The 11,926-nt window shown below is 40.2% G+C and overlaps 1 protein-coding gene across 1 annotated transcript; it reads left to right on the top strand.

The window, feature by feature from the left end:
- The first annotated feature begins 419 nt into the window (after positions 1 to 419).
- On the top strand, positions 420 to 1,326 carry LOC112404437 (mitochondrial ornithine transporter 2-like). The gene is given in 2 exon segments (XM_024752431.1): positions 420 to 620; positions 622 to 1,326. Coding segments are annotated over 2 exon segments (906 nt in total).
- Positions 1,327 to 11,926: the final 10,600 nt, after the last annotated feature.

Below are 11,926 nucleotides of genomic sequence, written 5' to 3'. Positions count from 1 at the left end.
GAAGAAACGATAAATTCATAGATCACAGAAAGTTACATGCTAAATGTCTGCAAGGAGGTATAGCAAGGAGAAACAAACCCACCCACTTGATATGGACACTGAGGCTTAGTTTTTGCAGGCAGTTTCCAAGGAAGAGGCTAGAAACAGGATTCATTAATGTCGGCGCGGAGCGAGCGGGAGGGCAGCTGACGGGTTTAGGGCCCAGACGCGGCGGCCGCAGGGCGCCAGGAGAGGCGCGCGCGGGCCCGCGGGCCGGGGGTTATTTCAGTGCGTGGGGAGGGCGGCCCGCGGCCTAGTCTGGGGTTAAGCGGCTTCTCCCGTGCCGGAGAGAGAGCCAAGAGCAGGCGGCTGGACACGGGACGCCCTCCTAAGCTCCAGAGAGTTCCCTTCCTCGGAGACCAGCAGAAGAGTGGGCGAACATGAAATCCAATCCTGCCATCCAAGCCGCCATCGACCTCACCGCGGGGGCCCTTGGGGGCACAGCATGCGTCCTGACCGGGCAGCCCTTCGACACAGTGAAAGTGAAGATGCAGACGTTCCCTGGCCTGTACAAGGGCCTCGTCGACTGTGGCCTGAAGACGTACTCCCACGTGGGCTTGCGGGGCTTCTACAAAGGGACCGGCCCCCGCGCTGATGGCCTACGTCGCCGAGAACTCAGTCCTCTTCTTGTGCTACGGCTTCTGCCGACAGTTCGTGAGGAAAGTGGTTGGATTGGACAAGCAGGCGAAGCTGAATGATCTGCAGACTGCGGCCGCTGGTTCCGTCGCCTCTGCGTTTGCCGCGCTGGCCCTGTGCCCCACTGAGCTGGTGAAGTGCCGGCTGCAGACCATGCACGAACTGGAGATGTCAGGGAGGATAGCAAAAAGCCATAATACAGTTTGGTCCGTCGTGAAGAGTATCCTTAGAAAGGATGGCCCGTTGGGCTTCTACCACGGACTCACGAGCACTCTGTTTCAAGTAGTACCAGGCTATTTCTTCTTCTTCGGTGGCTATGAACTGAGCCGCTCGTTTTTTGCCTCGGATGGATCAAAAGATGAACTAGGCCCTGTCCCCTTGATGTTAAGTGGTGGAATTGCTGGAATTTGCCTTTGGCTTGTCATATACCCAGTGGATTGTATCAAATCCAGAATTCAGGTTCTTTCCATGTTTGGAAAACAGGCAGGATTTATCAGAACTCTTTTAAGTGTTGTGAAAAACGAAGGAGTACCAGCTTTATATTCTGGTCTGAAAGCTACTTTGATTCGAGCGTTCCCTTCCAATGCGGCACTATTTTTGGCTTATGAATACAGCAGGAAGATGATGATGAGCCAGTTTGAAGCATACTGAAGTGTCTTGGTGAATCTGGATCCAAGTACACGCCTTTGAGGACTATAATTTAACTCAGAGTTTCATGGAGCACTGGACCAGTGCGGTATTATTTTTGACTTCATGGGAACTTTGCTTTTGTCTTCCCTGCTTATATGCTAAATCTTAACCTTTATGGAAGAACCTCTATTTTATATCATATAATTTCTGCCCATAATTGTATTGAAATAGAAAAGTTGCTGCTCTTGTGTTTGGTGAGATAATACAGCGTGAGTGGATGGCCGTATGTACCTAATCTGAAAAGCTAAACGTAGTTGTATCACCGGGCTTTTGCATAAATCTACACATGTCCATGCAGTTTGTTTGCTTATATGTTGTGAGTGAAACACAGTTTGGTTTCCATGTTTAATCTCATGTCACTAGAAAAACCGAGTTCAACATGTTTCAAGATGGTTATAAATGATGACTTAACCCACTCAAGATGTAGGGTCTCTTTAAAAGTCTGCTTAACATGTGCACTATATTAGCCAATTAAAGTTTTTAAAAAGATTTTGGTGCTTGAAAACGAAAATATCCATCTACATTTTTTCATTTACAATGATTTATTTTATTTTTTATTGAGGTAATCTTGATTTATGGCATTATATTTCTACATCTGTATACCCTACAATGTGCTCACCACCAAAAATTTATTTTTCATCTATCACCATACAGTTGATCCCCTTTATCCACTTGGTCTCCCTCGTTTACCTACCCGCCCTGATAACCACTACTCTGTTGTCTGTAATGACATGTTTGTTTTATTTGGTTTTGGTTTGTTCATTTATTAGGGGTTTTGTTTGTTTATTATAGTTTTTCATATTCCAGATATGAGTGAAATCCTACAGTATTTATCTTTCTCTGTCTCACTTCACTTAGCATAATACCCTCAAGGTCCCTCCATGTTGTCGCACATGGCAAGATTTCATATTTTTTCTCATCTAAATTTTTTTTTAATATTTATTCATTTATTTGGTTGCACTGGGTCTTAGTTGCGGCATGCAGGATCTTTAGTTGAAGCATGCAGAATGTTTTTTTAGTCGTGGCATGCGGGATCTAGTTCCCTGCCCAGGGATCCAGCTTGGGCTCCCTGCACTGGGAGCGTGGAGCCTTAGTCACTGGACCACCAGGGTGGTCTCTGTCATCTTAGATTTTTAAGAGGAGAATATACCTGCATACTGATGTGTCTTCCACAGCCTCGAGTTAAAGTTTCAGAGTAGGCATCGTGGATTTTCCCAAGATGTTCTACTCTTAAAATAGTGCTATTCATCTTCAAAGTGGGATCATATTCCACACTCTTAGTTAGGTGTGGCCTAGAGCATTAGGCCTCTGGGAAGTAGCCTGGCCTTTGTCTGTACCAAATGTCCTTCCTCTCTTCTCCCAAAGAGCTTCCCCTCTGCTCTACTTTAGACTGAGGAAGAGGTGAGGGGTGGGACTGTGCTTCTGTGCTTGGATGAAGACCCGTGTAGTTGACAACAGTTCTTAGCTTCCAGTCTCAGGGTCCTGGCCTGGGTAGGATTCCAGGATGTACTATTGGCCCATTTAGGGGTTGTTGATTCCTTTTGGGTCGTTCGCTGTCCTCTCTGCCTCCACCAGTCAGAAACCCTTCCAGGGAACAGAGAGTGCCAAAGCCATGAGAACTTTTTGTTCCCTGATGGTGATCAGGTGCCGTTACCAGTGGATGCAGTCCTCTCCTCTCAAATAGAACTAGACAGAACTTAGTGTTGCAGTCCACAGTGATTAATGTTAGGGCTGACCCATCCTGAAGTTTACCTGAGGGCTACTAACTCCTTGTCATTTTTTTTTTACAGTGTTGGAAACTTCTAAATTTTGTACTGGCCATCTGTGAGTTTTATTGATGACTGTATATATGATGTGACTTTACAAAGCAATGAAACGTAAGAAAAGCAACTTTATTAAACTATACCATATGTATGTATATAGGCACTGACAAAAACCAAAAACAAAAAAACATAGTTCGTCTGACCCCTACACACTTGTGCATCTGTTCTCTGGCCCTCTAATGTAAGAGAGTCATTCTTACTGAAGTAAGCCTCATCGTTCCATGATGATCCAAGACCAGCAGAGTCTCTCTCAATAAGAAGTGTTCTTAAGTAGCCTGTAAAGCTGAAAACAGGCAGGCTCCCAGTGTCAATGATTGCATGTAGCATGTGTGTCAATCACTGCTGGTGGAATGTACACCTAGTATGGTATCCCCAATTTCCTTCAGCTTTTTTCTATCTGTGAAACCTCTGAGGTAAGTCTAGCCATATTGCCAGAGGCAAGAGGGTCAGGGTGATGGATGTTGACAAATGGGGGCTGGAGCAGACATTTGGGGAGGGGATGCTCAGTGTCATGCCTGGTGTGCTCCAGAGCGGTGGCTGGTCTTCCATTTGCTTTTTCTTTAAAAGAAAACCATTTTTCTACTTTACCTCTAAGTTATTTATACATTTAAGTTATATATTATGTACGTAAGTGGTCAGTAGCTACTTAATGGGGCTTCATTCAAGCAGGTCTGGATTAAAGCAGAAAAGAGAACAGGAATGGCTTCTGCAGGAAGTAGACCTTTCAAAGTCCGAAGGCCCCCTGCTCAGTACCCATGAGCTTGTCTCAATTAGCCCTATAGTCAACGGACCTTTTCTCATGTTGTCCATTAAAGGTTTACCTAAATATCTTCAATAGAAATTATTTGAGCCAAGCAAGAGTGGGAGTAAGGAATTGAAACCTAAGTCAGAAGAATTGTTTTCCACCGTTTTTGCTTAATTCATGGTTCAATATTTAGATACAATTTGTACCACTCCAGATCTGTACTCAGACAAAAATATAGTAACTTGAAATATTGTGTTTAAAGGAATTTGAGTGTTCTATCATTAAATTATTTACCTAAATAAAAATATTTATTGAATTCACACCATTTACAGTATACTGTATTGAGCTCTGGGTATTCAGATATTAATGGTCTGGTTTCTGTTCTCAGGGATCTGATGGTCTAGATGTTTGTTTTCAGTCAGAAGAGCAATATTCTAGAATACAATTTAGAACAAAAAATAGAATCCAAATTATGTGTGTATATGTGTGTGTGTGTGTGTATGTAAAATCAATGATGTGTGTGTGTAAAATCTTTTCCTTAACTGTGTTTTTGTTTTTATATTGTGGTTTCTTTGTAGTCTTTAAATTAGTTTCACGGTATTTCTTTCTTTTTTCTTCCCCAGCTTTATTGACATATAATTGACAAATAACATTGTGCATGTTTAGGGTGTACAATATTATGATTTTATATATGTGTTTATTATGAAATGATTATTCCAGTAAGGTTAGTTAATGTCCATCACCTCACAGGTTACTATTTATTTATTTATTTATTTATTTTGAGGTGAGATGGTATTTATTTCTAAGATTTAAGTTGGTCAAATCCATATTTCTGATGCGTAGCCTTATTTTAAACTTTACTTCCACATAGTATAATTTATCCCTCAACATTTAAAAAATTGAAGTATAGTTAATTTACAATGTTGTGTTAGTTTCCAGTGTACAGCAAAGTGATTCATTCATACATGTGTGTGTGTGTGTGTGTATATATATATATATCCTTGTTGTTTACCAATTTTATATATAGTAGTGTGTATATGTTAATCGCAAACTCCTAATTTATCCCTCTCTCACCCATTGCCAGGGAACTCCCTGGTATCCCTCAATTTGAAAAATCTTATTATACCCTTTGGTCTACTGTCAGGACCAGATGGTATGTATCTTGCAATGCTATAGTGATACTGTAGCTAGAAATTCATTCTCTGTTCCAGCTTTCATGGGATCCTAATACCAAGCTACAGCAGTTAAGTATATGTAATATCTCAGAAGGACCATATCTGGCAGTGGAGTATCAAACTTGATCATTTTCTTGAATTAAACAAGAAAATGTCCCCAAGGTGTTGAACTTGGAAGGAAAGTAGGTTCTCTTCTTCTGGCCCATATCTCTAAGAAGGAGTGATAATTATTATCAGGAAGTTGTGTGCATAAAACAGTCACAGGAGACTTTTTGCTCAAGCCAGAAAGTACCCTCTGTTTGGAGCCTGCATTTCCAACGTAAGCACCCTTTGAGCATTGAAATTCCTGTTTCAAAGTCTGTGACTCTCTGGTCTCTCTGATCTCTCCAAATTCATGTGGAATGGCCCAGGAATCTTCTCTGAGAGCCTTTTTAGAAAATAAATTATTTCAGGGTTGGAACTATCATCTAAGTCTGTGGTCTGCCCTTTGAACTCCATGGTCTACCGTGTTTTCAGCGCCCTCCAAATGCCAGCACTTTTAAATACAGGCTCCTTGTGAATGGTGTAAATGATGTTTAAAAGGCGGACTAGGATCTTCCTGTGTCCCTATCTCTTCAAGGTTGGTGGAGTACCATCTGTTCTGATGGTCTGTTCATTGCCAAAGATATAATGGCTTTTTCAAAACCACTTCAGAAAATTTGGTATTATTGGCTTTAGTCTGCACCTTGAGACAAAAAATTTCACAGCTGGGTAAGTAGTTTTGTAGAAAATTGATGTGTGTTAACAATTCTGCACATTCTGTGGGGGGAAAAATTGTACTCAGAAAGAGTATTATTTCTGTTACAGGGAAGCCAGATAATTGTCTATAGTGAGAATTTCTACTCCAGCCTAATGTAGTTTCACTGGGTCCTCCTCAATAACCAGCAGACATTAATCGGGGCATCCTCCCACTTAATTTCTTTGCTCATTGACTTACAAATGATTCTTTTGTCCATTCGGAGCAAAGACTCCTTTCTGCCTTTCGATGAATGGCAGACCCTTCAACCCGTGCTCTGAGTTCCCGATCTAGGTTCTTGGAGGTTTTGTCCACAAAAAGCCTTCTCTGTCTCCTTAGCACCAGACATGGGAATCTACTTGGACTCAGGTGCCCACTTGGTCATGAAGAGGCCGTGCAGCAGGATAAGTCTTGGGTTCTGAGTCCGGAAGCCGGCCGCGGCGCCATTACTGTCTTTTGTAATGCATTAAGGATTTTAGCACACACTGCTTTTTATTTTTAATTCTCTGCTTCTATTTTTATGCTTGCCTCTCCACTTCTCTTTGCCGTCTGGAGTCAAAGCTGAACCACGTCGATAAGAGCCTTGCACTATATCCAAGAGTTTTTCCTCCAGATTGATTCTGGTCTGTTAGTGTGAAGAACTAGGCAGGAAGTCTCCTGGGTTTCAGGACTTTCATTCCTTGAGAAAAGGTCTAAAGGCTTGGTTGAGCTTAAACATTTTTGGCAAGAATACTTCATTGGTGATTCTGTGTGCTTTATATTCTCTCACATGTGCTGTTTTGTTTTATTTTTATATGGTTGGACCTCAAGTTCACAGAATTGGATTATGATAAACTGTCATCATTAGTCCGTACCTGACCTGAATTGTTTATTTACTTACCTATCCAGTATCATTAGCTGTATATCTATATATGTAGTTATCTATCGAAATAGTAATAAGAATTTGTGAACACAGTACCTCCCCACAAATGCCAGGACCTTGGTAGTAATATACATCTGATCGTACAAATGGTCCCTCCTACCACTCCCTGGACCCAGCAAATCAAGGTAACTATCATCCTGAATTCTATGTACATCATTCTTTGCTCCTCTGAATTTTTTTTTTTTTTGTATTATATGTTACTCCCACATATATATTTTTCTAGTTGTTTTAAATTTTATAGTAAGGGTAAAATACTGTGTGTGATACTTTGGTACTTTTTTTTCTCTAATATTTATTTTTAAAATCCAATCATCTTGTGTTCCTGTAATTCATTTATTTAGACTACTGTAAAACATTCCATTTTGTGAGTATGCCGTAGCTTATTCATTCAGTTGATAGGCATATGGATGGTTTCCTGATTTTTGCTCCTGTTGCCCACTGTCAATATAAACATTCTTATATATACCTCCTGATGCAAATGTGCAAGAATTTCTTTTGGGTATATAACTAGGAATAGAAATTCTGGAACTCGCAAGTATTTATCTAGGAGTAATCGTTATATTTAATAGCTAATATGCAACTCTTTTGCAAAGTAGTTGTACTGATTTTTACATGCACTTGCAATATATAGGCCTGAATCTCTTGTATCCACATGCTTTCTAACACTTGGCAGTGTCAGGCTTTTAAATTTTTGTCAAGGGCTTCCCTGGTGGCGCAGTGGATGAGAGTCCGCCTGCCGATGCAGGGGACACGGGTTCGTGCCCCGGTCTGGGAGGATCCCACGTGCCGCGGAGCGGCTGGGCCCGTGAGCCATGGCCACTGAGCCTGCGCGTCCGGAGCCTGTGCTCTGCAACGGGAGAGGCCACAACAATGAGAGGCCCACGTACCGCAAAAAAAAAAAAATTTTTGTCAAACAAAAAAATCTACCTGATCTTGGTTTTGATCTATATTTCTCTAATTACAGCAAAAGAACATCTCTTTGTGCATCTATTGGTTATATGTTTCTTCTGTGAAATGTTCGTTCATGTCTTTTACCATTTTTCTATTGTTATTTTTATTTATATTGGTTTGTAGGAGTTCTTTATATATCCTTGATATTAATTCTTTGTCAGTGTGTATATGTGAGTATCCTCTCCTGGTTTGTACCTTTTCGCATCTTTAAGATGTCTATTGATGAATGAAGTTTCTTGATTTTATTACGAATGTATTAATCTTTTATTCTATGGTCAGTGTCTTTTTAAAGAAATTATTTCTAGCCCAAGGTCTAAAATCCATTAACCTGTATTTTCCACTAAGAGCTTGAACGTTGTTTTGGGTTTTGTTTTTGTTTTTGACATTTGAGTCTTAGAACCATTTGAAGTTGATTTTTAAATTAAGACCCAATTTAATATTTTTCTCTTTGGATAACCATTTTTAATTGAACATTTCATCTTTTCGCATTGATCTGTGTTATGGACTGAATGTTTGTGCCCCACCCCCTACGCTAGTTCATATATTGAAGCCCTAGCCCCCACTGTGATGGTGTTAGGAGGAGGGGCCTTTGGGCACTAATTAGGTTTAGATAAAGTCATGAGGGTGGAGCCCATGATGTGATTAGTGTCTTTATAAGAAGAGGAAGAAATATCAGAGCTGCTTCTTTACACCACGTATACATACATGGTGTATGTATACATACATGGTGTATGTATACATACATGGTGAGGAGGCTGCAGCCTGCAAGCCAGGAAGAAGACCATCATTAAGAAACCAACTGCTACATAGAGAATGGACTTGAGGACACGGGGAAGGGGAAGGGGAAGCTGGGACGAAGTGAGAGAGTGGCATGGACATATATACACTACCAAATATAAAATAGATAGCTAGGGGGAAGCAGCCACATAGCACAGGGAGATCAGCTCGGTGCTTTGTGTCCACCTAGAGGGGTGGGATAGGGAGGGTGGGAGGGAGGGAGACGCAAGAGGGAAGAGATATGGGGATATATGTATATGTATAGCTGATTCACTTTGTTATAAAGCAGAAACTAACACACTATTGTAAAGCAATTATACTCCAATAAAGACGTTAAAAAAAAAAACAGAGACCAACTGCTGGCACCTTGGTCTTTGACTTCCCAGCCTCCAGAACTATGCGAAATAAATATCTGTTGTTTAAGCCACCAGTCTATGGTATTTTGTTAGAGAAGCCTGAGCAGACTAAGACATTCTGAATTGCCATCTCTGTAATGTTCAAACATTCCATATATATATGTCTATTTTTGAGCTCCCTAATGTATTACATTTGTCAAATTTTCTGCCTGTGCACCAATATCAGACTATCTTGATTAATATAGCTTTAAAACAAGTCAATAATAAGTAAGGCAAATTTTTTTAAGGCAAATTTTTAATCCTACTTTTTTTCTTAAGAAGTTTCCTAGCTCTTATTTTATTCTTTCATATGAATTTTAAAGTAATGTAATGTTTAAAGTAATGTTGTCCTGGGGGAGAAGAGAATTGATAACTTTAAAACATTGAATCTTCCAATTCAGGAACATCATATATTTCTCCATTTATATAAGTCATCTTAGTGTCTCTTCACAAAGGCATATGGTTTCTCCATAGAGGCCTTATAGTTTATTAGTTAGACTTATTCCTAGCTACTTGATTTTTTTTTATTATTATAAATTCTATCTTTATTTAAAATGTCAATTTCTGTTTACTGCTTTATAAAATAAATTGATTTTATATTGATTTTTCAAATTCAGCAACTTTACTAAACTCTTTAATTATAATATTTTATCTGTAGGTACTTTTGGATTTTCTTTGTACTCCTTAGTATCATCTACAAATATAACAACTTTGCTTCTTACTGTGCAATCTACATAACTTGTATTTCTTTGCCTTATCATGCTGGCCAAAACTTCCAGTACAATATCAAATAAATGTAATAGTGGGCATTTGTGTCCGGTTTCTGATGTCAGAGGAAAGGTTTTACCATTTCACCATTAATGTGTTTTGCTGTACATGTTTTCATATCATTTAAAGATTAAGGAAGTTTTATTTCTAATTTAAGGAGTTTTTTCCCCCATTATAAACAGAATTTTATCCAATCCTTCTTCTGTGTCTCTAAAAATTATTGTATGATTTTTTTTCTCTTTTACTTTATGTCAGTGAGTGATATTGGCTTTTAATTTTCCTTTCTTGCTATCAGGGTTATGCAAAACATTTTAAGGGCGTGTTCTCCCTTTTTTTCTATTCTATGGTAGTGTTTGTATAAGATTGGAATTATTTCTTCCTTGAAATTTTGGTACTACTCACAGCGCCTTTCTTTCTCCCTTTGTTTTATAAAGAAAAGTTTTTCAAAGAAAAGTTTTTCTAATTAACTTGAAAAGTAGTTTAAGTGGGTAAGCAGCAGGGTACCTTGTATAATGCTAGACAGTTGCAGTATGGGAAGAAATGGACTGGGGCCCTGAGATGAAATTGGGGTGGTCCTCCACATCTGGGAAGTGGGGACAGCAGCTCTCCGTGGAGCCCAGGCAGCGCCAGTTGTGACCTGACTGTGCGTTTGGTTTCAACCGGCGTCGTCCGCGAGTCCTGCGCTGGGTTACTTTACACTAGTGAGAATGTTAACCAGCCGTATTGGCTCAATAAATAGCTTCAGTAAAGAGTGAATTTCCTTCTACAAATCAGTGCCTATTTTTCCTGGAAACTCCATTTGAAATAATCCGGTTCCATCCGAAGTCAAGCTGTTGTCATTGCTGTCATTCCATGATGTTCTCTCCCGTGACACCTGTAGGTCAGATGAACCACTTTTTTGATTTAGAGATACTTACGTCCTTTGTGTTAAAGTTATTTTGAAGGCTGGAATGTGGGATCCTCCCGAACCGGGGCACAAACCCGTGTACCCTGCATTGGCAGGCGGACTCTCAACAACTGTGCCACCAGGGAAGCCCTAGAGATATATTTTCTTAAGCGTGAATGTAACAACATACTGTGAATTCCATCTTGGTTACAAATGAGACTCCTTTAGTCAGTTACCCAAATAAAATCAGTTCTTAAAAAACAAAAAGAAAAAATCCTTATGGTTTAGTGGCTCCGATGATACCAAGCCCACGGTAAGCAGCTCTTATGACATGATGATCGTTTGATGTCCCATAGTCAGCCACTCATTCTCTACTAGGGCTCAGGAGCATGACAGCATCTACTTATAAGGACACAGAAGTTACCTGCTATAGAAGGCGTGGATCTGCACTATAAGATTTGCAGTATAGTCATCCTACTGTGGCTTGCTGGAAACTCCACACAGCACCCTTATCCACTACTGGCATTTTTAGCAACATCAGATTGACTAGATCACATCAGATTGGCTAGTATTATAGTTTCAACCTGCTACGTATCTTTTCCTTACTCCGGGCCCTGCTCAAACCTGGCAGCATTTTGAGTTCCAAATATGGTATATGCTGCCTCTAAAATCCAGAGAGGTCCCCAAAGACAGTGCCTCTCTTTTAGTGGTAAGAGATGCAAGAGATAACTTGTATTTTACCTTGGGGTTGTGATTTCCTGGCATGCCCCAGACCCCTAGAATCATCACTGATGGGGCAGGCCCCTGAATCTTCATGGGGCTAATCTTTTACTCTTTGACATGCATGTGTCCTGCTAGGCCATCTAGCGTCCTTTTCATTTACTGCTCATTAGGCCCAATTAGCATGATGTCATCAATATGGTAGTCTAACATTATGTTCTGCAGAATGTTCAATGTTGAGGTCTTTGTGGAGTATGTTACAAAAGAAAGGGAAAGAGTTAACATAGCTCTGGGGCAAGACAGTGAATATATTTTGCTGCCCTGTTATGAGAAGATGAACTGCTTTTGATTTTATTCACTCGTGGAGTTTAAGATGAATGCACTCACCAGAAAAATAGCCACCTACCAAGTGCTAAAGGTTATACTAATCTGCTCCAGTAAAGATAACCACTGGTATGGCAGCTGTAATTGGAGCTGCCAGTTGATTAAGCAAATTGCAGTCCATTGTCATCACTATGATCCATCCAGTTTTTGCAGGGGGTGAACAGGTGAATTAAATGAGGATATGAGGAGACTATCACCTCTGCATACTTTAACTTTTAGACTGTAGTGCTCATCTCTGAA

This window comes from Neophocaena asiaeorientalis, unplaced genomic scaffold (assembly GCF_003031525.2).
Source record: "Neophocaena asiaeorientalis asiaeorientalis breed wild unplaced genomic scaffold, Neophocaena_asiaeorientalis_V1.1 scaffold204, whole genome shotgun sequence".
NCBI lineage: Eukaryota > Metazoa > Chordata > Mammalia > Artiodactyla > Phocoenidae > Neophocaena > Neophocaena asiaeorientalis.
This window is presented reverse-complemented; position numbering and strand designations above follow the sequence as displayed.